Here is a 26,804-nt window from a genome sequence, read left to right as displayed (position 1 = left end):
CTGCCTCACGACAACCATAATTCTTTATTTGTATGCAAACTAGATGCATGCAACGTTGAGCATACACACCAATTTCAGAGGTAAATGCCCATTCTAAGAGCCACCCATCCGGTAACTTGGGGTGGATTAAGCGATATGTTTCTATAAGAGAGCATGGCATACGCTGGAAGTGGCTTCTACAGTGATTCATCTTGATAAATCAAGGTTTGTAGTAGATATGCTCCTCAGGATGAAAGGGGCCCATACACACAATCCTTACACGCTACATACGCCATGCTTTGGAAATGCAGGCCAAGTCTTGGAGGCCACTGTTTGAAGGCGTGAAGGCTGTGTTTACATTCATTTACGGCAGCTGCCGTCTTAATCCCACACTGCTATTGCCAAGTGATGGAACACTTCAGACAAATTACCGAGGCCCGCAAAAGAAAACACAGCAAATGTGGGAAGAAAACAAGCACCATCTGAGATGTTTCTGGTGACAGATTTGCATTGCTTTTAACCGAGGTTCTAACAGCACAGGCAACAAATCTCTGCTCTACAGCAGGTGACAACAAGCAAGCATTTTAAAACCAAACGCAAAACACCCATAGCTATTAAATTCACTCTTAAAGTAGAAGGTTTTCATACAGTGTAGTACCTTCTGTAATATAGAAAACAAAGAGAGCAGTAGTTTGCATGAGAGGGATTTAATTGTAAGTGCCGAATTCAAAGAGCAGATAAAGACACACAAATGGGCCAAACCCCACCTAGCTGAAAGCCTGAAACAGAGTGGGGGGAACAGGATCCAGGGCCAACTCATTTTCCGTGTTAAGAGCCAAAGCAACACAGCTAATCCGCATTGTCAAGCGGGGGCAAGCATGCAGACATGGATAAGACCACATCCTGAGCATCCGTGTCCCCAAGGCACAAGCACCCAGCTCTTGCTGGATGGGAAGTCATTTGTGAAGTCCTTTGCAACAGCCAGTCAAAGAGGTTAATTGAAAAATTCCTTAATGTCATTACAACAGAACTAGATTAACCCAGAGCTAATTCACTTTATTGTTCTGAAGAGAGGAGAACTCGGCGTTGAACTCCAGAGCAAACGTGAAGCACAGAATCAGGGGTGAGGTGTTGTTTTTAAAGGACTGTGTCCGTTTAATTAAGATAGGGAACATTATTCACTGCTCTGCATGGATGGAAGGAGCAAAACTGTGCTTTTTAAATCAAGGTAGCTTTTATTCATGCCATTGAATATGTAAATGTTGCTAAAGCTCAACACGGGCCAGTTATTTGATGTCGCCTTTTGATTTTGTTACTGTAGACATGATGGGTTTAGGGTTCAACTGTTCCTTCTTTTTATTTATTTTTCTTATCAACCTTTTCCCTGTTTTTCGTCACTAGGAGGTGTTACTGAAGAGGGCAGCTGATCTCGTAGAAGCCCTGTATGGAATGCCCCACAACAATCAGGTCAGTATTCACACAGCTGCTTTCAGTCCGTCTCTATCTCTGCTAAACAAGAAAGAAGAGACTATTTGCTGATAGCATAACCATAGGATATTTCGAACACTATATTTGGAACAATGTGGGTTACATGCACTTTGAGTTAACATATAGCCAAGATCCCAGTATCAAAGACAACACGCGGCTATAAAAAACATGTATAACGAAACCTTTCTGCCTTCTTCCCGCTTTTTCAGGAGATCATTCTGAAGAGGGCAGCTGACATCGCAGAGGCCCTGTACAGTGTTCCCCGCAACCACAATCAGATCCCTTCCCTCGCTAACACAGCCTCCCACGGCATGATGGGAGTCAACTCCTTCAGCAGCCAGCTAGCAGTCAATGTGTCTGAGTCACAAGGGAATGACCAAGGTATGTGATTTAGGGTATGGCTCCATAACCCAGGGCTTCTGAAAATACAAGGTGCAAGAAGCATGTAAGGGCTCCTTAAGGGGGGAGTCAGGGAAAAAAAATGAGAAATGAGAGTTAAAAAACTCATTAAAATAAGAAAATTGATTGACCTAATCCTTTTTTTAACAGTGAATTACCAGGCCACATGCTCATAGGCAGCTAAAGAGTCCAATTAGGTGCCCAACATTTTCCACATGAACCTGACATCTGCAGGATAAAAAATGTTTGATTGCCATTATAAACTTTGAGCACCTTTTACCGTACTTAGTCAAGCTCTCTTCCTATAAATCCTGAACAGCAGGGAGTTTAAAAAATTGAACAAACGTCTTTACCATCATCTCCTATTCTTTTTTCAGTGGGCTACAGCCGGAACACCAGCAGCGTGTCCCCCCGGGGCTACATCTCCAGCAGCACCCCACAGCAGTCTAGCTACAACTCTGTCAGCAACAGCATGAACGGCTATGGCAATGCTGGTATGAACCTGGGAGTGCCAAGCTCCCCTGGGTTCCTCAACGGATCCTCTGCCAACTCTCCATATGGAAGTGAGTAACTTGCCACATTTGCATGGTGTAGTAGCACTAACTGCTGCTTCTTTTTTATATATATATATAAACGCCATGCTTCTACATTCATTTTCGCGATGGCCCTAAAAAGGATACTTGAGAGAGAGAGAGAGAGAAGAAAATTAACAAATGAATACATCAAAAATATGGGGTTTTATAATGTTTGTTTTAGTTCAAAATGATAATCATACTAAATATTACCAGCAACTCACAAAACAACAACAAAAACACACAAAATAAAATAAAAACATACTAAATAATAAAAAAGAAGCACTAAATACTGTTTCATTCCACTTATTTACAAAAATAGATTATTTAAAATCATTCCATTATTATATTCTAAAGTATTTTTTTTCACACAATTCTGAGCAAAATATTCTCGTCGGACAAAGGAGGCACTTGGATTCAAAAGTTAGAGAAAAGGAGGTACTTGCGCCAAAAAGGTTTAGGAACCACTGTTTTAAACGGTAAGAGTAGATCATTACTCTTCTATTGTGGCTTTTAAATCTGTGTAACCTTTGTTCTTTGGTTATTCCGTTTTAAAACCATTTTGTTTTACTGACTTGAAACCAAAACAGAATTACAGAAAAATCAAAAACCAGACAAGCAGTGTTTTAATGTTTTTAAATTAAATCTTGCACTGTTTGTGTGATATTTGGATATTTAAGGGCAACTACGACGAGAGAATCATGTTTTAAACTCACCACACAGAGAGGACCGACGGTGTCATGAATCTACTGGTGCTCCTCGTTTCTCGTGATCAACTTTCGTGTGTGTTGACGGCTGGTGTTCGTGGCTAGCGGTATCATAACGTGCAAAATAAATATTTTTACTGCCCTCAAAAAAGCTGTGTAATTGTTTTTGCAAAAGTGTTAATTCGTAGAAGTTCTAACATCTATTGCTGCGTAAACTGTTAAGATTGACCAAATATCAACACAAACAGAACAAAATTTTTTTTTAAAACAGAAAAACGCTGCTAATCTGGTTTTTCTGTATTTCTGTTTTGTTTTTAGTCAGTAAAACATATATTGTCCCTCACACCAACCTCACAGTCGATAGTCCACTGTTTATTTGGATACAATTTGGACCGTGACACTGTTAAGATCGCCTACACCATAAAATAATTGACTTAAAACGTGAGCAATTTTATATGAGATAAAACATCCACAGGCTGCATGAAAACAGGAGCAGGGCCAGAAAATTGCTGAAATAAATCCTAAACAGTCCTATTGTGTGCGGAGATCTCGTCCAGGACCTGAGGAGGGAAACCAAGTGCAGCGGACTTCAGTTCTCGCTCTAATTTCCCATTAAATATCTAACTATCACACAAAAAGAAGATTTAAAAAAAAATAAAATAAACGTTGCTTATCTGGTTTTTCCATATTCATGTTTATTTGTTATTTTGATTTGGTTATAAAATGGAATAACCAAAGAACAAAGGGTACATAATTAAGATTTCGCGATTAATATTTTAATTTTAAAACACAAAAAAAATGCTGCTTTTCTTTATTTTGGTTTGCTTGTTTGTTATTTTGATCTGGTTTTAAAACAGAACAACCAAAGAATGAACGGTACACAGATTATTTTCATAATACAGGAAGGATATATTTATCATACATATAAAACCTTGCATTTGTTCAACTGGACAAGTTTTTTATTGTAGGGGCACGTTAGTACTGATCCTGTATCCCCTCTTGGCAGTAACACTATCCCAGTCTTACCTTAAACGCCCTCTCCCCCTCGATGCTCTACTCATAGCATGTTCTCATTCTCCACACTCCCTCCATCCTTTCTCCTCCCCTATCGTCTCTGCAGTTAAACAAAAGAGCGCCTTCGCCCCTGTGGTCCGACCCCAGGCTTCCCCACCCCCCTCCTGCACCAGCGCCAACGGCAACGGACTGCAAGGTGAGCCCCCCTCACCCCCTCATCCCTTCCCTACGGACTACTGGTCAGATACCGCTGCTCAGGCCTCTGTCCGGTTTGGTGAGGGATTAATCATTACAAATATATGCATTTTGACAGGCCAATTTACACCTTTCAGTACACACATGCACGCACGCACACACATGCACACACACACACACACACACACACACACTACAACTGCAAGCGTATTCTGTGTAAACACAATGTACATCCTTGTTGCCCTTTCATACAAATGATCCCCCCTGATGTCGCAGGAAAAGACCTTCCCCGAATTGTTTTAGTAATTATGTTTATTAGGTTTTGTGCGTGTGTCATGACCAACATGATTGCTTTGAAAACAAGCTTAGCCGTAGTGTGTGCCCCAAGATTAATAACATTGGGCTTAATGAAGTGGGAAATTAAAGTTCATCTTGCTACACGTTCATACTTATTAATACATGTTGTGCAGAAATTAATGAGCAATGCCTTGCCATCATCTGCGCTGGCAAACTTAAAAGCATTTCAAGCATGACTCTACAAATATACTCAGAGCAATATAATAATATATCATCCCAGCACTTCACTAGTCGCCTAATTGTTAAAACGTGTGAAAATACGGAATATATAAACTCGGGGTGAGCTACAGTTGCTAATGATACCAAAAGCAGATGGTGTTGGCAAAAATATCGGAAGCTACCTCTGGTGTTAGTTAATCTTTCTCGGATAATGGCGCAGAGGCACAACTTGGGCACTGTGGAAATAAATGTAAGGCTAACATGTCGTTCAGTGTTGGAGAGTCAAGGATAAAGAGGAGGAGGAAAACGGAAGCAATAGGAAGGAATCTTAGGGGAGTCTGAAGAGTGTCTAATACTGTAGCATTGTTGCATTGTGGGAAGTGACCGTGTTGTTGCTGTGCCGTCACCACGGCCACATCTCCAGGGAGTCTGGCCCACTGTTTGCCATTACCCCAACGCCAGAAGAAATATCACACATAGCAGGACTAGCGTGCTGAGGGGCTGAAATGTCAGAGCTGGAGGGAGGTTTTCAAAGTCTCCCCCGTTAGGACGAAGTGCACCCGCAGACAAACACTCACCGGCACATAGCAAACAGGCACATTACAGGCACTACAGCCAGATAACTGGACACACATACACTCATACACAAATACATGCATGCTGTAGTTTACAATTTAATTATTAATTCCAAGTTTTGTTTTCGCCAGATGAATTAACGTCTGTTTTCTCTCTCTCTTCTTGTCCCTAGCTATGTCCGGCCTGGTTGTCCCACCAATGTAAATGCACTTTCTTCATTTCAAGCACCAGTCTGCACACTACCACTTCACAGGACACCCCCCCACCCCCCACCCCCTCAGCACACTGCTAAACGCTGGTGTAATGTATAGTCAACCCGCTTGTTCTGTTTCTAAAGATGATGATGAAGAAGAAGAAGAAGAAGAAAAAAAAGAAAATCATTTCTTTTGATGACTTTCACAGACCGGCAGAAAAAGGTCTGAAAAAGAACTTTTTTTTCCTCCATTTCATCACCCTCAAAGAGGACATGGGATGATGAAGGGTTAATTTTCTATACCATTAGGGTTGTGCTCCGGCCTTGGATATTTCACACCAACCACACATTCAGTACTGGAAAAGGACTCTGTGGACTCACCATCTGGTTGTAAAGTAAAAACACTGTTGTACAGTACATTTGCCAATGAACTTGTTTGCCTCAGAAATTGTTTCTCTCTGTTTCAACTCCCTTTTAATAGATTCACAACAGTTGTGTGTCTTTATAATGTGACTTTTTTGTATTTTTTTTGTTTTTTGTGTGAGGAAAAATACACAGGGGCCAAGACAATTTCAACTGGAAAATATATGAGATATATAATGTAGAATTTGATCATTAAAAGTACAACAAATGCAAGTAATGTAAGGACGGGGGTTGGATGTGTATGGTTGTAACATGTTTCATTCCTGGATTCTAACTTAAATTTTGTAATTTATTGTAGCTAGAAATCATCTTCAAAAGTTAAAAAAAAAAAAAAATCCTCTTTGATTCAACAAGCACACTGACGTGTACAAAAACACTGCTCTGTTGATGAATATGATGTACTTTCATTTCTAGAGCTTCCTTTTGAGCAAGTGTGTTTTGCCATGTTTTTCAACTTTTTTGCTAGCACTGTATATTAATGCATTCCTAGGCTACTGTGAAGTCTGTTTCTTGGTGATGAGGAGCGGTCTCCCCCCTTCTAGCTCCAACTCCCTTACGTGTTTTATATGTGGTTAAAAATTGTAGACTATTGTGATATTGCCAAACTTGTGCTAAATATTTATACATCTGTCTTTTCCATGTTCTTTTAGATCAACGACAAAAAAAAAAAACCTTAAAAAAAAAAAAAAAAATTTACGAAAAACAAAATTAAAATCCATTGAGAATGTAGTACCGTAGTTCATTGTCATATTTCTGTTCAAACACACACTTGTGCTCACTGAGGGAAATTTTGTAACATATCAACTATAAATAATGTATTTATCTCTGAAATTTTGTATATTGCTTTTCATTATGTATGTATTAATCGTCATGCCCTTAATATAGTGATGCAGCACAGATAATTCAGCCAAGAACTGTTGCCTTCATTTGTTTTTCTTTTTTGTATTTGATAAAATGCAATGTGCATATATTTCATGTGTATCCTCGAAATTTTGTGTTATTCCGTCAAGACTCTGTCCATTTTTTTTTAAAGGGGAAGTCAAACTTCATTGTTTATTTTTATATTGATTTTAAATTATCTATACAGACCATTTTTGGAGAAAACTTTGTTGGTTGTATTGTCAAATAAATTGTTTGTGACCCATATGATAGTTGTTAAGATCCAATAGAGACTAATGTGCATGAGGGACAACCTTGGAGATAAAAAGAAACACTCCATTTGTGGTTGTATTATTTTCTGTTTTGTAGAATGTATAGAGGTCATTTTTACTCACCACTTATGACTCTGCCACATAGCTTACATGTGTTTACAGGGAAGAAAAATATAAACATGTCAACATTTGGAATGGAAACAGAAATGAATAAGTGATGTTTTATTAAAATTTTCAGTAAAAACGCAATAGATCCTCAGCTGTGGACTTCTTCAGTTTAAAGTACAGTTTGGCTGGCAGACAAACTGATAATAAAGAAACAGATATGGTCAAAGCCACGGAGGATAGACTTGTGATTCGTCTGTAAAATGAAGTGTTCTCCACATGTTTTCCAAAAGTGGAAAAGTGTAACATCTGTAAAAGATGAAAATTGCTCGCTACTCATCTTTTAGCAAAGCACTCTGGCGTTTGTGGCATTTTCCTACTGGTCTTTGTGTTCGACATATCCTACATCTGTGGTGCTTCAAAGGTGCATTGTAGTCTTTCATAAACAGTGCAAGCTTTTTATTCAAAGCACCCCAAATGGGGCTCATTCAAATCCCTCATTTCATTGCATTAAGCCACCTAGTTAATAAAGAATCAATACATTGAAAGAGCAAGGTTATCCTTTGTCTATAAGGGCTGGTGTCGTTTTGAACCTCTTATAGTTCCAGTGCTGAAAGGGGGGGCATAGTGAAATCTATACTCATCAAGTGGGTCAAACAGAAAGATCCAAGTGGTATAGAGAAGAATGGTGACTCTCCTTAAAAACAACTGAGCATCTTATCAGGCATCCTGAGTGGTCGCAGAGTGCAGGTCAGAAAATGTCAATTTCTCATCAAGGCAACATTGTCCGAGGCCACCTCTACCTTCAATGCACGATTAAAAGAGAGCAACCTGAGTGGCAATCAGCATATCACATTATTATGTCAGCCGGCATGCACAGATCTCCCTACGCAGGAGATAGTCCACGAGCTGCTGATAGCACAGAGGACAGACGCGTTTAAAAGGACTATTTACCGTTTAGCTGGTTTGTGCATCAAATCATTCCCTTGATAATTTAGCATGTCTGATAACAAAAGCCACGTATTTGGCTTCCCAATGTTGCAGTATCTGTTCCAGACATGAGTTTGAACCCATCACCTTGTTTTCTCCTCTCCCTTTTTCTTTTATTCATCGTTGCACTTTTTAAAAAACGACTTACAACAAACCCAGCTGACGTGGATGAAGAATGAAGACTTTTGAAGGTAAAGAGGCATTAGTTGCCAGTCCAGAAGCCCTGAAGGCCGCCTGGCAGGCGGGAGGTACAGTAGATCCCAGCGGGTTTCTTTGTACCCAACAAACCAGCCGCTAGCGCTGCCACACCATTCAATCATCGTGAGAGCCTCTTTTATTGGAGAACTCTAATGGCCACCCTCCACCATGATCTTAATGTGTGCATTAAATATTTATAAATCCTGGGTCAATAATGCCCCATAACCAGAGCCTGACAGACCCCCACTCTATGACTGCCTCACTCTCAAACACAGGCAAAGGTTATGGGGTCACGCAATCAAAAGAAAGCGAGGCTCACCGCATCCATGTGTTGCCAATCTTATCAAGACTTTCCTCGCTACTGGTTATCTGTCAAAGGAAAGAAATATTGAAAGCAATATCGATCTTAACTAGCCTTGTGTTGCCAAGGGCCACGCTTCAAACATCTGCTCATGCATTGTTATATTCCAGATAAAAAAAGGCCTCCTCTCAATATTATAAAGATGAGTTATTGAACAACTCTGTGTGACACAGGCAGCGAGAGCATGACTAACAACTGCACATTATTAGTTAGCAAAGTGGGAGTTTTACACGAGTACCCAGTGAGTATTTCTTCATTTGGCTGAGCGTCTACATGAGTGACTCAGTGTTTTTCCTAACCATATCCCAGGCTGTGTTCCTGTGCTGTTCAGGTGAAAGATTGTGCTCTGGTGATAGTGCGCACAAAAGGCCGGCCAGACAATGAGCCAGTCAAAAGAGAGCTCCAGTTGAAAGCGCCACAATGGCCGTGCATGCTGGGAATTGGGCTGGACGATATAAAGGAATGAAACCTTCATTGAGGCCATGGAGGACAAGCATTCAGAAAAGAGGTTTTGTTTGCTCTTTATCAATCTGCCTTTTCCCAGGAGAAAAAACAATTCAACGCAACCTTAAAAAGGGAATATTACCTTACGGATCCACTTTGTGCAACTCTTTGAGTGTGACTTATATATTCAATTTCTAATGGCATCATCATGTATTCGACTAAGTGTCGAGACAGTTCATAAACCTTGAGAGGTGTGGAAAAAAAACTTTTATTTCTCCTCAACAGGCAGTGCTGAGATGCACTTTCTCAGGATTTGCTCTTGGAAAGGTAGGATTTGTGCAACCACTGAGTGAAGCGTTTTAGAACACAAAAGGAAAATCTCTGGTGAAGTTTATACACAAGTGAGATACTTTTAGTTTCGGTGATAAAAAAAACCCCCTGAAGAGCCAGACATCAGAAATTTGAGGTGACAAGGAATGAAAAGGAGAAGTCTGACCTTTTTCTTATCAATTTAATATTTGAATCAAGACAGGAAATTTAACCCCCTTCTATTTAAACAGTCCCACATTAGCGCAGGCTTGTAGATAAGATACGGCTCCACTCTTCGGCTTTGAAAAACCGTAGATTCTTGCAAAAGATTCCCATTCTTCAATCTCTGCAGTCACGAAGGATGTGTAAACTATCCCGGTGCTTCTAAACCCATTAAACTTGTATTTGGGTGTCACTTGATATACTTCATCAATGTTTGAGAGCATTTCAAACCCACAGATTTGCGATTTACCCCTATTAGGGATACATTATTCAGCATAAGTTTCTATTATAAACGTCCCTTTCTTCCTGAGTTACGGCGTCGAGATTATCTGGTCACGAGGTGCTAGGCTGCAGTGATCAAATAAAATCACTTGAACTGTGTTTTCTGCCACTATTACTTCTAGCACATAGAGCTCCTTTCATTCTACTCCTCAGTAGTGCTTTGTCCAGTAGTTCTGGATATGATATCATCTATTAATAATGTATTGGCAATGGATTACATAAAAAGGGAGCAGAAATAACATCCAATATTCATGCCCCCTGAGCTTGACTGTGTCCAATCCGTTTGGCCCATAAAACCTTAGCCCCATTTCCATATCCGCTGTGGGTCACAACAGGTCTGCCGCACAAAGACTCACAGAACAGCTCAGCTCAGGAAAAGGGCAGTAAAAAATCGGGTGGATTGCTGAACCCCCTTATAAAACTCTCCATTGGAAAAAAAACTGAAACTAAAAAAAAAAAAAAAAAAAAAAAAAAAAAGCTCTTTTCCGATTTCAGCGCCTGTGAAAAACCTGGTACTGTATTTCCCTCTTTAATTGTGCCACTTGAGAAATTGACGTGCCTCTGAAACATGGCATGAATCTCAGTTATTGCAGTCCCCTTGGCAGGGAATGTTGATACAACATCTGCATGCTATAGAAAGTAATGGAAGTAGCAGAGGTGGCAGCTGCAACTCTACAGGAAGTGTGCCATTTTCAGGCAGCGCTGCTGTGAGAACCACTAACTGCCAGCCCAGTCTTGCAGGCAGCTCTGATTGCCAGGACACTATGACAAACACATAGGAGCTGGGAGTGTTGCATCCTGGGGGATGACAGCTTCTGTTTGATTGTCAATAAGGCTCATTAGCAGAAAAAATGGAGAATGTAAAAAGAGATTAAATGGCTTGAGACAGGGTTCCCCTTATGTTTCATTACGGAGGATTTATTAGAGCTTTCATTTTATCAATTAAAAAAATAAGTCAAAAAGAAAAGTAATGTTCCCCCACGACAAGCAGAGCAGGAAATCTAATTGTAAAATACTTTCTGTTCGACTTATCTTAGCATGTATACACAAAAGAGATTTACGAAATGCTAATCGACCTCTTCAAACATCATCCACACATCAAATCTTACACCTTTCTCCTCTGGGTGTGTGACTCTTGTCTTAAAAAGCGGTGGTGGATGTTTTCCCGCCATCTTGGGGAAAAGCGGCCAAGGAAGCAGCGTGTAAGGGCCTTCCCTGAAGAGTCCTTGTCACGCCGCGCCAAACCTCTGTGATTATCGTTGTTTTTGCAGCGAGTGTCCACGCCTGCCAATACCGCTGTTCCATAAATGAATTTGGCCCCTCGTCAACGAATTACCTAACACGCAGAACTGTGTATGTGTCACATCCAATTCCAACTCACCGGCTTTGGTGGTGTGTGTCAGCTGGAGGACTTAATCATCAATCGTCAATCATAATAAGCGAAGCACATTGATAGATTCTATTTTTCTCTCTCTCCGACACTGTTAAATAAAGAGTAAATGTAGAAGTTAAAACTGACCTTGTTAAATTGGGACCAGAGTTTAATATTCCTGATTTAGTGTATGGATTAATTAGTCTTGGCAAGTGTGTATCAGCTTCTATGTGACGGAGCTCAGCAGCCACATCCGCTTGATCAAATATCTGCTCACTTTCATAAGGAAACTCTGGAATGATTTCTATCAGTTTGATCTTGATGTTATTTTCCTAAGAAAGAAGAGACTTTGAATACTTCCAGCTGCACACTTTTAATTAACTCTTAATTGGAGGGTTATTAAATATATATATATTAAAAAAGAAACACTATCCCAGCATTCTAATCAATAAGCCTCATCTCACATCTTACGAGATTAATCAGTACGACCCTGTTAATGAGCTCCGATGCAAACATACATATTACATGTTATCTGGTAACGCAATGTGCGTAACGCCCAAAAAGAATCTGGCTCATATTTTCCTTCTCCCTGATCCAATGCACTCCTCTCTCCGTCATATATAGATCGGAGTCTGCAGAGGCCAGAGCTGCTGACAGAGCCCAGATGCTCCCAGTCTGTCTGGGGGACTGGGGGAGACTGGTGCCATGGGGTCCTGGAGCCTCTGAAGTGCCGCCCCTCCGTCAACATGACCAAGGCTAGACCTGCACTTTCTCCAGGCTGAGACACTCTCCTTACCCCGCTGACAAGCACACGGCACAGTCAGTCACAGATTGATACACGCAGGGGATACTCAGGCACCCACTCTCACGTAATGTATAGCCGTTCATCAGCCGGTCCTAATTAGAGACCCCCAGACCAGTACTTGAGTTCACAAGGTTATAATGACACACTGATACAAGGTTAGCGAGGCGCACACACACATACACACACACACACACACAATCACATCAGGATAACACGCAGGGTTTCTCTTACTTTGGTTTAAACCCTGCGATATCTCATCACTGCTGTCACGAACATGTTTGTGTCAAAGGGAGTCTCTTTGTTCTAAAGAAACAAAAACAAAAAGAAAAGGCACCATACGAATCCTCAGCCCTCCTGTGTTCTCTCTCAAAACACAAAGATCATTACAAGAGCAACAAAGTATGGTGTATTTGAAATGACATTGCTCTTTGTAGTTCCGCCGTAGCGTGGAGTGTGTTGGTATTAGATGCTGCTGTGGCAGCTGTCGTGGCTGGCTGCGCGGTGCCTTCTTGTCAGGGCCTCGGAGGCTCAACCATCCCCGGCAGACAGACACAGGGGGAGGAAACCTGATAGTGCAGCCATGTCTGCATAACCAGCTAGCTATCAATCCCTGTGTCTGTGTCCGACTGCTGGATTTTACCTATCTACAGTACATGCCTGACACTCCTTTACCGTCAGACTAAGGGCTTTCAACTCTTCAAAAAGTTGTACTTTTTTTTTTAATCTGAAGCGTACAAACTTCTTCTAAAGGGTGGAGGCTGTGATAACATTGGAGCGAGGATTACAAGTATTCGCGTTACTGTAATTGAGTGGCTTAAATGGGTACTTGTACTTTTTTTGAGTATATTTCTAAATAAATTACACATAATTTATCACTGATGTCTACTTCATTGTACAATATTAATGTTCACTCCACCACTGTGTGCCATCATGTTGCAAACCAGCAAAAACTTTTTTTATTATTGGTTAAATACATGGATGACTCATTTCTCTTTGCAGATAAAGTGGGAAAAAACACAAACTATACGTCATGAGTTTTAGATTAGAAATTAAAGATCACAAAAAAACCAAGTTTATTTTCAGAGGGGAAAGTAATCAATTACAAGTACTCACGTTACTTTAACTGAGTTGCTTTTATGGGTATTTGTACTATTTTGAGTATGATTCTAAATCAGTCATTTTACTTGTACTAATGTACGTTTTAAAAGAAGTAAAGTAACTTATTACATTTCTACACCCAACCGTTACTGAGTAACTTGTCATTTTTTGTTTTAAAATGATCAACGGACTTTGTTAAACTTAAAAAACAAAAATTAAATGACCAGACAACAATGAAATGCATCACATTGCAGCCGACCAATCAGATAAACCAGCATTGAATGGAGGTTATTTTCTCAGTTTTAGAGTTCATAAATGTAGCAATACTTAGAACCTGTGAATTGTTTTTTATTTTTCACTGGTGTTATTTTATTTAAAAACAAGAATTGTACATTTTGACAAAACTTTTATTTTATACAGAGGCCTAAGTTCAAATTGTGCAAGATTTCCTCACTTCGTTTTTAAATTTATACATGAGATATTTAGTGTTTGCAAGATTTATGACCAAAAATAAACATGGGTGGTGAAAGCAATGAGTAACTTTTACTTTGAGTACTATCTAATTGAGCTACTTTTTAGTTGTACTTCAGTATTTTATGTATGACTTACTTGAACTTGTACTTGAGTACAATTTCAATCAAGTAACAGTACTTCTACTTGAGTAGGATATATTAGTACTCATTAGAACTCTGGTTAGGAGCCAACGTGTATGAAGAGAACGATAGAAACACTGTATATGTGTACGATGTTGGGAGTAAAAAGTTATTCCGTAACGAGGACGGGGCGTTGGGAGGATATGAGATGGGAAGCTGGGAGCAGAAGACAGGATATAAGTTATAAGAGGTGAACTAATGTTAGGAAACACAGAAGCTGTTGTTGTTAAGTGCATCTTACCACTATATCAGCCATGATTAATACTGCCCAGCTAGGTCAAAACTTTACTCTAAAGCTACCCATGCCACCACCCATATCTATGCTCATTCTGGGGGTTCAAATGAGTGTGTGTTGTACTTAAAAAAGTGTGTGTGTGTGTGTGTGTGAGAGAGAGAGAGAGAGGGAGAAAGAGCGAGAGAGGGGGTTAATAAATGTTGAATCAAACGCCGCACGAGACACTCACACTCCTTAAGGGTTGCCCATTAGCGGTGTGTGGGTGCATGGGGAGTTTATCAGTGTCTGGGTGATTTATGAAGTCAGACTCAATATCATCCACTTCACCCACACACATATGGACACTGTAACATATGTGTGTGTGTGTGTGTGCTCTCACACACACACACACGCACACCCACACACTTTTTCTAAGTGAAGGCCAATATTAGGCCAAAATCAGAGGTTGTACAGAAATTAACAGTGCAGATAATTAGATGGTCTCAGATGCTTTTAATGCATATTTTATCTTTTTAACTTTGAGGCAGCACGACATGAAAGTTGTTTGCATGTTTAAGACACACAGAAAATAACACAGACCTGACATTAATCAAACTACTTATGTTAATAGTTAAAATAATAATAATAATAATAATAATAATAAAATAAGGGAGGATTTTCTTAGAATGAGTAACAGAAGGTGTGACCACTTTAAAGGAGGCAACCTTGCTGTTATTGGGCCAATTACTCGCTGTCTGTAAGAAGCTTTGATGCTGGACTTGTTTTTTAAAACATCAACCACAGACAACTGTATCTCTGGTTGATAAAATTCACAGCATTCCATAGAATTTACTTGGCCACAAGCAAAAAAAAAACAAAAAAAGAGGGTGCTTACAGTGCACTTCAGAGCGCGCCTGGCTTAAATGGGACCCCTTGTGGCTGTGTCACAACTCCCTTCGTTAGGGGGCTGACTGTAGCCTGTAGTCACCACAGGCATCATTAGCCCTCTGTGAAACCACAGACTGGCTCTCATTCTTCATCTGGCTGTCTGCTGCCTCAACATTTACGCTGCGATGGCGCTCCAATGGCAGGGTAAAGTGAGTCCAGCAGCGAAGGCAAGAGACAGGCGTGCGGGAGCTGTGATCGGATAAGAAATTCAAAAATGCAGCAAAGTTCAAATGTATTCAGGGAGAGGGCCACTTGAAATGGTTCTGCAAAGGTTAAAGCTGAGGTTATTTTGGGGAAGGTGGAAAATTATTCTACCTGGGCTGAACACAGGAGGAATAACTATATGGACAAGTAAGGGTCACTCTGGAGCTGCAGGAGACAGTGAGGAGAATTAAGAATTTACACTGGATAAAGACTAAAATGTCACTTTTAGAACAGATCATTGTAAGAAAATATAGATGTGAAGATTGTTTTCTTTTTGTTTCTATTTTTAAAAAAAAGTGTTTTATTCATCTTCTTTTTCCCCCACATAGTCTTTTTAAGGAGAAATAATTTATCCAGTAGGGATTTAAGGAGCTTATGATGAAAATAAATCACGTATAAACATTGAAATTACAGATTAAATGTGCAGGATGAATTCAAGGTTGAAATGTTGATCTCTGTTTCCCGTTCTGTACTGCCCTCTAATGGAAAACACTACTCAGAAATAAAAGAAGGCACCCTGACGCACTGGGCTGCTGCAGACATAGATGTACATAGAGCATAATTAATTGAAGCTTGAGTGAAAGCTACTGGGAAAAAAAAAAAAAAAAAAAAGATTTCAAATTAAAAACCATCAAAATGCAAAACAACAGCATTTGTCATTTTCAGTTGTATTTATTCCATGGTGTCGAATGCTACAAAAATGACTGTGTATGATACATAAGACATCTCCACTCCAGGTGAATTAGCAGGAAAGAGCAAACAATGAGATCTAAATGAAGACAAAACAAATGCTTCACTACAAAGCTTTGTAGCTGTAAAATTCAGAGCCTTTATCACTGGATGTTGAACAAAGCATTCACTTGGCAGGAAATTAAAAAACCAACAAGAGGTACAAAGACTAATTCTGCTTAGGAAAAAAACAACAACAACAACAACAATGCAAGAGACATATTTTTAAGGGAATAATAATTCCTTAGAAAAACCATTCCAGCACTATCTGGCAAACGCAGCGGAGACCCACGGGAGCATATGTTTGTAATTCCTACTGTTCTCTGTTTAAGTTATTTTTGTACATTCTAATCCTGCAACAACTCTGTATTATATTAACGACGCAGCCTCTCTATTCTTAGATTTAAAATACAAAAAAAAAGTGTATAAACTGAATATTTACAAGAAACTCTACTTGTTTCACAGGGTGTGCCAAGAACAACAAACTTTATGGCCCTGTTTTTTATTCCTTTAGAAGAAGAAGTAAAAATTCCCAGTCCTGTGTGTGTGTGTTACTGTGTGTACCTAATACAGGACAGTTGGGTTGTGTCAGGCTTTAGTCTTCCTTTCTCTGCCTCTCATGGGTGAGCAACCATTGTTTGAGATGGTCGCCCTTGCCGCTCATGTACGCTCCGCTCTGTCCAGAGCTGGAAATGACTCGGTGACAGGGAATGAGGAGAGGAACCTGGCGCAGATAAACAGAGACAGGAATTACACTCAGAGGATATAAATACAAGTACTTTTTCCTCTCTATATTTTAGACAACTTTAAAAAACATTTTTTTTGGGAATTAACAGTTTTTATTCAGGGGAGAAAAGATAAGATTTAATAATAAAAAGGGGGAGAAAAAAAAAAAAATCAATGAAAGTCTACATGACAGTGTTAAAAATCTTCTGTTTACTTTTTCTCAGGTTGACATTTATTGTCACAGAAACGCACCACTTTGCTGTTGTTTATAGTTGAAATGATGTTTTGAATTAAAGAACCTTTGATTTAGCCATAAAAAAAATAAACTAAAAAAATGGCTCGACTTTAAAGTAACAAGAAAATATAAACAAGCACTTTTTCTTGTGGCACTTTTTATATTCATGTACCCACGCTTACAAAATATGGAGCTTGATCCAGCACAAATCCACATTCAAGGTGAAGGCACAGTCTTTGGGTATAAATGTTTTTCCACTTTTTAATAGTAAAAAAAAAAAAAAAAGCAAAAAACGCAAAGACGCAATCAAAAATTAATGGGCAAAAACACCAGCAGGATGAATATTCAATCGAGGGGGTGTCAACATTAAGATCTGATAACCCTGTGATCATTAAAAAGAGGAAGTCGGTGGAGCATTTACTCTTGTTGCAGACGACTGCCAGGGGGGGTCCCGAGTTCTTTGTAAACTAAATGGCTGGAGAAAGATTAAACAAGCAAAGCCTACAACACTTCCATCATTGTGAATTCAGAACAAGACGAGTGGCAAAACGTTTGGAATGAATCACAGTGATTATACTTCTTTTTTTTTTTTTTTTTTTTTAAACACCCTTAATGTTTCCCCTCCTTTTTGATCTTGTTATTCTGAGCGTGAAACATCGCTTGTTTCCTTGCAACTGTACGTATGCCTATTTAAACAATCCATCACCGTTTGAGTCACAACTCCTGCCTTTAATATGAAAAAGTTGGACAAGCACAGAGTTTTGAGCTCAAATCCATCATTAAAAAAAAACCTGGTCCCACATCAACAGCAATAAAACTTTCCAAGCACTGGATTAACCTTGCAGACAGAGAAACACTGCTTGAGTATTCAGATCAATACAGTTCCCCGGGTTTGGTGAGTGAGCGGGGGTACCTCGCAAGGCCTTCGGATCTGCTTTTTGACTTGGGGAAAGAGGAGGGAGGGGATGGGCGGGGGGAGGCTGGCAGTACACCAGGCTTATCAATACTCAAATCCGGGTGAAAAAGAAGTGCCACAGAGAGCCGTGGATCGATTGAGCACACTGAGCTTTTCGCAGCTAAAGCCTGAGAGGAGCAGTGCTACTGACAAGTAATTGACACTGACAATCTGACTCTAGATCAGGGGCGGGGTGTGGGGTGGGGTGGGGTGGGGGCTCAGGCTCCACAGCCTCACTGTGGAAAGGAGAGGAAATACCAGTAAAACATTAGGCTGCAGCCAAGAAACAGTAATGTCAAATTATGAAATAAAGATAAGATATGCACCTTTTACAGATAAAGATATATTAGCAATAGCTGTAAAAACATGTCATGATTCTTGCAAAGGTCATAAAGACACTATAATAAATACACAGAAGTGAAAGAAATGGATGACAAGTAACTCATGTTACTGTAATTGAGTTGCTTTCATGGGTGCATTTCGAAAACAGTCATTTTAATTGTACTTAAGTACGTTTTAAAAGAAGTAAAACAATTCTTTAAATTTCTACAATTGTTGTTTTTGTTTTAAAATGATCAACAGCCATTGTGAAACTAAAAAAAATTATTTAACCAGACAACAATAGAAAGGTAAACATAACGCACGGTGCCAAAAACAGCATTGAATGCTGGTTTTAAAGTTAATAAATGTAGCTATACTTACAGCCTGAGAATTTAGTTTATTTTGAATTGAATGCATTGGTATTATTTTTATTTATGTATTTTTTTAAATTGTACATTTTGACAAACCTTTTATTTTATACAGATGCCTTTGTGGAAAATAAATTCAGTTCCAAATGTGCAAGATTTGGTCTCTTCCTTTTTATGTTTATACATGACATGTTTACTGTATACAAGGGAACCGTAGCAAGATTTATGACCATAAATAAACATGGGGGTGTGAAATTAACTGGTAACTTTTACTTTGAGTACTATTTAATTGAGCTACTTTTTACTTGTACTTGAGTACAATTTCAATCCAGTAACAGTACTACTACTTTAGTAGGATATATTAGTACTCTTTACACCTCTGCCTGTTACATATACAGATATGTTAACAACAGAAATAAATTATACATATGTCGTGATTCTCACAATAATTAATCTTTTCTTGCTTGAAAAAAAAAGCATGATGCAAAAACCAACACGTGAGACAATCCGAGGATGTACACAAAGTGTTTCACAGCTCATCTAAAGGGAGAGCATCCCTCCCTTGCTGTATTTGCTGTAGATGAAGTTCTCCGTGGCTGGCTGAGCACACCGGTGGTGCCCACAGCACTACATGGGCAGAGTTAAAAAGGCTTTGATCAAAGGGTTTGATCAAAAGGAGACACACCACTTGCCCTCTAGCCCTCCATTTTGTACACAGTGGATTCACGGGCGAAATGATGCGGGCCAGGTTTCCGACACGAATTGGAGATTTGCAGCGAACATCTACAGTAAATACTTACAAAAGGTACGGGCTTAAAATCCTGCTGTAGGTAGACTTTTTACCTACACTTTACACAGTGAATTCGAGGAACAGTGAGGAACTGCTTTAAATTTGTATTTTTTTTTAGTCCCAAGTTTTATATATGTAATTCAAACAAAAGTAAAAACATTTTCAAAAAAGAACTATATATAATTTTGGTTCAAGTAAACATAACTGACACTTTATGTATTTTGAAATGCATAAAAACATTTGTTTATGACCTTGTTTTGATGTAATAAGGACTCGCCAAGTTTTACCCAAATAATGATAAAGTGTGGTATGGATAATAATGTTGTAATGAACTTAAAATCAGTTGTAGTGCATTTGCTTAATAGCTTATTATTAGTAAACTCAGCAAATTAATGTACAGTTTGTTTTTTAGTAGATTTTATTGTTTCTTAATAATATTGTGAAATTGGAAAGAAAAAATGCCAAGAAGAATTTTTTGACAGTAAAGTTTTTTTTTTTCTTCTTAAACTAAAGAATATCTTGAATGTTACGATAAGCTAATAGAGTGTTTTTCAACCTTGGGGTCGTGACCCCATGTAAGGTCGCTTAGAAAAAAAATGGTTGCCTGAAATGTGTAGTAAAATTATATATTTTAATTAAAATAAAAAAAGATTAATTTTTTTATTTTCATTATTTTGCACAATTAAAGATACAATACATACTATCACAGGACTAGATATACAGCTCAAAGAGCTTAAATCATTTTTAATCCTTTTCAAATTAAAACACCCCCACACAATCTCAAACAACTGTATTTCTATATTTCTTTTACTTTCTCAAATATAAATCAAGTTAAAATCAAATGTAGTATAAAAGTATCTGAGCCGGTGGCTTATTGTCACTATTGTGTACTAATACCAGCTACACAGTATACAAACAAAACATGATGAAAAAATTAATTTTAAAGAAAAAAAGTCTCTGGGGGGGTCGCCAGAAATTTGTGATATAAATATGGGGTCACAACACGAAAAAGCTTGGGAACCAATGAGCGAATATGTAAGAAAAAACTATAGTGAGAATGAAAAAGACACAAATACATGAAAAAAATAAATACTACTGGTATATTAAAATGTGTGGCGTGATGTGACAGTGTCTCTGGAGCTTATGTATATTTCATTGTTTTTTTGTTATTCTATGAACACTCACTAATTAGTATTGGAGATTGGTGTCAACTTTAAAAAAAAAAAAAACATTTAATTTCCCAGAGTGACTAAAAGAAAGTAAGTAAGACAGAAGCCTGTCAATCACCATCATCCATACTCACCGGGTTCCTCCTCATGGCCCCGCCCACTGCCTGCACCGCTCGGGGGTTTCCCGCCATCTCGGCGAGGCGTTTGTACGACACTGTCTCTCCAAACTTCACGTCGCGGAGAAGCACCTTCAGCACGTGGCTGGTGAACGTGTCTTTTAGGGACGGGGGGGAATAAATGGGAGGAGAACAGAAACAGACAGAGAGAAGGGCCTGATGATGACATTTTAAACTGATTATGTTTTTAATAATGCTAATTATAAACAAAAACCAAACAATAGATTATTATTCACCTATATACATTGTATTAGATTGAAAATAAAATCCATCCTGCTTTGCATGATTTCTTTTCTCTCTCTCTCTCTTTCCCCTCAATTAAACAACTAAATAAATGGAGGTCCCTCCATTTGACCTTAGAACCAGTAATAACCTGCTACAGAAGCTGACGTGAGAAAATTATTTCTCTGGCAGAAAAATCTAGGTTATGCTTTGAAAGGTCACAGCTAAAATTAAAAAAGTTCGCTTCTCCATTTAAAAGGATTAAGAGAGGCCAAAAACACTGCAAATCTGCTCCAGATTTTTAATAATAATAATTTGAATGTTGTACACCATTTGTGGCAGCGGGATGACTTTGAGGTTAATCAGACCAATTTGTCCTTTTAATTGCTTTCTATTCAGAGTAGATTCATTATATCATCGCCACTTAAATGGCAGAATTCTTCAAATCATCCACTGCTTAACGGACCACATTAACAGCTTTGATTTCATTAGCACTTTAGCTGTATAGCGTTATCTTCTCTTTGGATTATCAGACGAGTGACATAGAGGTGTGTTTGTCTAGCTGTGATGCCTGAAGACGACGAGAGTAAAGGATTTTTGAAGTGTCGAGTCAAAACCTAAAAACTGACGCTCAAACCCTTAAAAAAAACATTTTTTTTTAGTTCAGAGAATCAGAATATGAACAATAGTCTCGTTATCAAGAGGGGGTGAAAGAAAATCTTGTAGTATATACATGTACTCAGTCATGAAAATTCAATTAGTGATCTCCCATTCTCTCTCATTTATATGGTCTAAGAGAGCACATGACAAGTGATCTATGTGAAATCCCTCTAAATTGGCATTGTGTGAAAACATGTCACACCCCTGTCTCTCTTCTACAGAGTGAACATCCTTTGCTCCCCAGGCTCCCCCCGCTACCTTATAGTCACTCTCTGCTACACAAAGCCACGCGAACAAGGCAATTTGCCTAAACTGGGGGGAATAAGTGTAAAACCTAAAGGGGATACATTTGATTGATGCGCACCCATGTGAGTTCTTTGTCTTGAACAAGGCCCGTAGGTACTGTTTAATAATTTTTCAGGTAATAATCACGCTGTCAACGAGATGACGGGCTCCTACGCAGACAGACTTAATGTTATGAGGAGATAAGATACACCCCGGAATTTTTTTTTTTTTTTTTCCTTTATACATTTGCTGTCTCTCATAAAGCTCAGATTTGGCCACATGATGTGTGTAATGCATATTGATATCGCTTTGTCATCAGAAGGCGTACGATGACAACTCGCCCCCTTTCCCCCCCGCTGAGTCTACGACGAAACCCCCGTTGTTGCGGAAAAAGTTATTGACACACCACCAAAGTTACTATAACTCCAGCAGGTGCTGCTGAGCACCAGTGTTGGAGTCAATGACATTTTTCAGTTACAATTACATTTTCACGTGTGTTGACAATACAATTATAATTACAGTGGCGAGCATTTTTTTTTTCCCTATTACAATTAATTACGAATAATCACAATTACTGAGCCTGAAATAAATAACCTAATAAACGTTAACCTTCCTCTTGTGCTAGCTTTCTGTTAGCATCTCTATCAGTTGGTTACCTTGTTATGCTTCCTCATCAATGAAAATATAGGTATTGACAAATATCTATGAACTAAATCAAAACCTGAAATGAAAAAAGCCTTTGGGGAATACATGTATCATTATTAATAATAAACAAAGCGGATATCCCACTTTTTAAAGTTTTGTGTGAACATGAAAACAACAAATCTCACCCAAAATTAATCTTTGGTTGAAAACAGTAGAGCAAAAAATAACGTAAAGAATTAGAGATACCTTGCAAAAAATGAATAAAATTTACTAAATCGACTACACAATTACATAATTTCATTAAAAAATGTGTGACACTTTTTATTTATCCCCAATTTCCTTTTATGAGTTTTTTTTGTCTTTTTTTTTTATTCATTTTCTTTCTTTCTTCAGTTCTATTCTGTTTTGGCCTGTTTTGTTTAAAAAAAAAAAAAAAGTACAGTTGCCTGTGTAAATGACATTTTGTTTGTTAATTAATGCAATAAAATATAAGAAAATATAGGTATTAATTATTTTGGTGTGGGCGCCTGAGACTTTTTTGTGTCAGTATACTTCTAGATTTATATTCTTTTTTTAAATGCTAAACTGTGGGAAAGCGTGATATGAAACATATTTCAATAATTGTTAACTACATATGTGTTGAACTGTAACATGGTTCCCCAGTTTTATAAAATTTTCATGGCAATTTACAATTATAAAGTAAATTATCTAAACTCAATTACAATTTAATCAAGATTACGACAGCAACAGATTTTAAAATTACACCATGATTGTAATTAATTATCAATTACGCAATTACAATTATAAATGACCCCAACCCTGCTGAGCACTTTCGTCAAAGGAAAAGACCAAAGCGCAACAAGCTACCGCTATATAATATATATGAGAATGTTTACAAAATACTGGAAGCTGTTTTCCTGGAATCCTTCACGTTTCCAACAGTTTTGGGGAAAAAATAAATAATCAAGTGTCTGATTTTATCTTGCCAGCGCAGAGGTTAAAGAACTTTACCCTCCTCTGTGTTAGTGACAGACACTTCATGTGGGTCACTCGAGGTGACCAGCAATGATTTGGAGCGTGGTCCCCGAGTCCCATACTTCATAAAGAGCCTAATACGGTGTGTCTGTGGGGTCAGGACCCTCTTTAGGTCAGGGGTGCAGTGGTGTCAATTGTTTAAATAAAACTTGAGAGAAACCACTTACATGTTTACACACATCCCATAATGATGTCACAGGTCATTACCTATAGTACGAGGCCAGGTGATTGTGCCCTACTGCAGCGCTGAAGGCTTGACCCGGAACGAAAACCAAAACATATCTTGTGATTATGAGAATATTGACAAATATGATTGATTTGCTCATAACTTTGTATAGGACAGCAATTTCAAAGGACTAAAAGAGAAAAAAGAAATAAAAAAAGAGAGAAAACAATAAACTGACTTCTATCACCTTTGCTAATGGTACATGTGGAGGTATACGACTTCCTGCTGACAGTCAACCACAGTGCGTGCGTGGTTGTGAGAATAAAAAGACAATAGTGGAAATTCAGCTCCCTCATTATCCTTTGTGTCTAATGGGAGGGAAGACTTTGACTCGCAGTCAAAGTGTCTCTCGAGTCTGGAGGGATCCATACTTTTGAAGACTGACGAGGTGCTGATGATTCTCTGATTATTCGATATTCTGAAAACGTTCATTTCCCTAATTCCTCTCCACATCACAGGGCCGACTTCTGGCGAGTGTCTCATCTTGCCCTGCGCTCTGCACAGGGGGAGGTTCGGGCTCCTGCAGGAACACAGTCCTTTGGGGCTTTGAAGAGCAGCCCTTCCCCCCCACCCCCCACCCCTTCGGTTAGCTTGGCCCCCTCCCTGCACATTCCCTGCACCGCTTACCGAGACTAAGATGCTCTCGTCTGTTACATATGGATGTATAATTAATGAGATAAGAATATGCATCATTTTAAGAACTCACATTGGCGTCTGTGTTATTCCGCCAGCGCGCGCGCGCACACACGTACGCTCGCCAACGGAAAACGCACGCGCCACCCCTTTTTACCCCGCTCGACCAAACTTGCTTGTGATGTTGTGCATGACAAGCAGTCGAGACACTATAGAGCGCTTCGCCTCACATACGCTTTCATGTCACCTTTTGTATCTCAGGTATAGGGTGACAGCTAATATGAAAAGTGGCTTGTTTTGTCAGAAATCTGTAAATAAACATGGCAAACCTTCAAGCGAAGGTCACAACTCAATATTGTGTGACAGGCACTGGGAGATCGCTGTCGCGTTCCACTTCTCCCACTAGATAACTGTGCAAACAAAAGTTGGGTTGTCACAATTATTGTAATGACCTGATTTAACTTGTGTTTCCTTCTCTACGCAGGCAGTGGCCATTTGAATGGAATTAGTAGAAATTTGTACAGTAATAAAAATTATTCTTCCATATTTGTGGATCGGGCTCTTGTTTCCCACTCTCTCAAAAGACAAATACTCTTGATGCTCACATTTAACATTTTTATACTGGCATGGCCTATGGTTCTGACTACTGAGAGCAATCCAAGCCTAAACCCTGTATTTACGCAGCCCCAAAACAACAGGCGAGGGAGAGAGGTGCAACACAGCACAATCACCTATTCAGATCAGGTACTAATGAAGAATTCCATCTATCCTGAAATTTAATTAAAACCCCAAAGACTTGAGATGAGATGCGATTTGAAAGAGCCTGGGGCTGGTACACAAGCACTTGGTGGCGAAGGGAATCACACTGAAAGTTGATATCGTAATTGGTCCTGATGTATTTCTGCATTGCCTTCGCGGGAGTGTGGGACTCGTAGCAGTATACGGGGTCTCGATGGAGTACCTGCTCATTGAAAATGCCATCACTCAAGCACTGCAGATCTGCATGAAATTAGAGAACAACTACGGCCTGATTGCAGGGAAAGGGGAACACAAATGTTAAACGGATATATTGTTTTTTCATTCATGTAGGTATACACAAAGAAATAGTCCATAATTGTTTTAAAAGCTGACATTTATGCTCAAGGTTTCATAGAAAACTAGAGACTCCAGGCTGCAGTGTTTGTTTCCTAGAAACCAAAAAACACCAAGGATAATTAATTCCTTGTCTTTTTTTTCTTCAGTGCCCTCCATCATTCACTCTGCGGTCACAGCCACCGGTTGAAAGGACACTAATTGTCCATTTTTGGGGTGCTTTCGTTTTTACTCACCCTAGGTGACTGGTCAAGGCCAACAATAAGCTCATTCAAACTTTACAGACGTTCACATGTTCTCATTAAAGAAAAGCTTCCTGTCTGAAAAATGTCAGGAGTGGAATTCGATCAGTTTCAAAGAATGTGCCAAGAATCATGGAAAAGCTTGCCAAGACTAACACGCGTGGTAAGAGCCGCCACAGATTACTGAACCAAGTTACAGCTTTGTGTGTTCTGTTCTCTCTCTTGTGCTCCTCCACTCACTCACTCACTCACTTCTCCTCGGCTCCGGCTCTGCTCCCTCTCTCTGAGCCATAAAATACTTCATTATAACACAGTGAGCCAGTGAGTGTAAGTGATGTAACTGACAATTAAGAGTGAAAGCCTGATCCCAGTCATGGCTCTGCAAATATTTATCCATGACAGACCTCCTTGCAGGGCGGGGTGGTGAAAGGCAGGGAGCAGGAGACTCCCAGCGGTCCGCGGCTCACTGAAGTACGCCTGGAGCCATTCGACGCAGCGTTGCAACTCGGGGCTCGTTTCTGCGGGGCTATCGTTGACCACACGGCTCAGGGGGGACTCGTCGCTCCTGTGAGGGATATAAGACAGGATGGGGAGGTGAGATGGGGATCAAAGGAGCAATCAAAATACTCAATTCCTGCTTGAACAGTGCTAAAATATGTCACGGGAGTGTAATAACACGCCACAGGTGACACAAACACAAGATGACATAATTTGCTGAGTGAAACCCGAGTTGTTAATCAAGATGTGGTTAAAAAATCAAAACTTCTGCATTTCGCTGGCGCTCCCGTCACTAGCGCTGTGACAAATATCCGAGCTGCGAGAGACAAAATGAAGCTCGGGGAGATTTATAGGCGGTAATCTAGACATTTGTTACAGT

The 26,804-nt window shown here is 39.3% G+C and overlaps 2 protein-coding genes across 7 annotated transcripts in view; one reads left to right on the top strand and one right to left on the bottom strand.

Moving 5' to 3' along the window:
- LOC114477176 (transcription factor COE3) overlaps positions 1-6,971 on the top strand; it is an 83,011-nt gene extending 76,040 nt beyond the window's left edge. For 3 of the 6 annotated variants that reach the window (XM_028469338.1, XM_028469340.1, XM_028469339.1), the window contains exons 12-16: positions 1,381-1,446; positions 1,677-1,848; positions 2,244-2,429; positions 4,266-4,433; positions 5,619-6,971. In XM_028469338.1, the coding sequence (XP_028325139.1) occupies positions 1,381-1,446; positions 1,677-1,848; positions 2,244-2,429; positions 4,266-4,433; positions 5,619-5,650 (624 nt within the window). In that variant the 3' untranslated portion in view covers positions 5,651-6,971. The remainder of the gene's footprint in view (positions 1-1,380; positions 1,447-1,676; positions 1,849-2,243; positions 2,430-4,265; positions 4,434-5,618) is intronic. The other 3 variants (XM_028469344.1, XM_028469343.1, XM_028469342.1) reach the window with 2 other exon arrangements.
- The window catches only part of LOC114477177 (methylated-DNA--protein-cysteine methyltransferase), a 117,854-nt gene that overhangs the window by 77,845 nt on the left and 13,205 nt on the right, over positions 1-26,804 (bottom strand). Inside the window, exons 3-5 of the mRNA XM_028469345.1 lie at positions 26,332-26,492; positions 20,846-20,985; positions 16,712-16,871 (exon numbers count right to left, since the gene is read on the bottom strand). Of these exons, the coding sequence (XP_028325146.1) occupies positions 16,743-16,871; positions 20,846-20,985; positions 26,332-26,492 (430 nt within the window). The 3' untranslated portion in view covers positions 16,712-16,742. The remainder of the gene's footprint in view (positions 1-16,711; positions 16,872-20,845; positions 20,986-26,331; positions 26,493-26,804) is intronic.

Source organism: Gouania willdenowi, chromosome 15 (assembly GCF_900634775.1).
Source record: "Gouania willdenowi chromosome 15, fGouWil2.1, whole genome shotgun sequence".
Taxonomy (NCBI): Eukaryota; Metazoa; Chordata; class Actinopteri; order Blenniiformes; family Gobiesocidae; genus Gouania; species Gouania willdenowi.
This window is presented reverse-complemented; position numbering and strand designations above follow the sequence as displayed.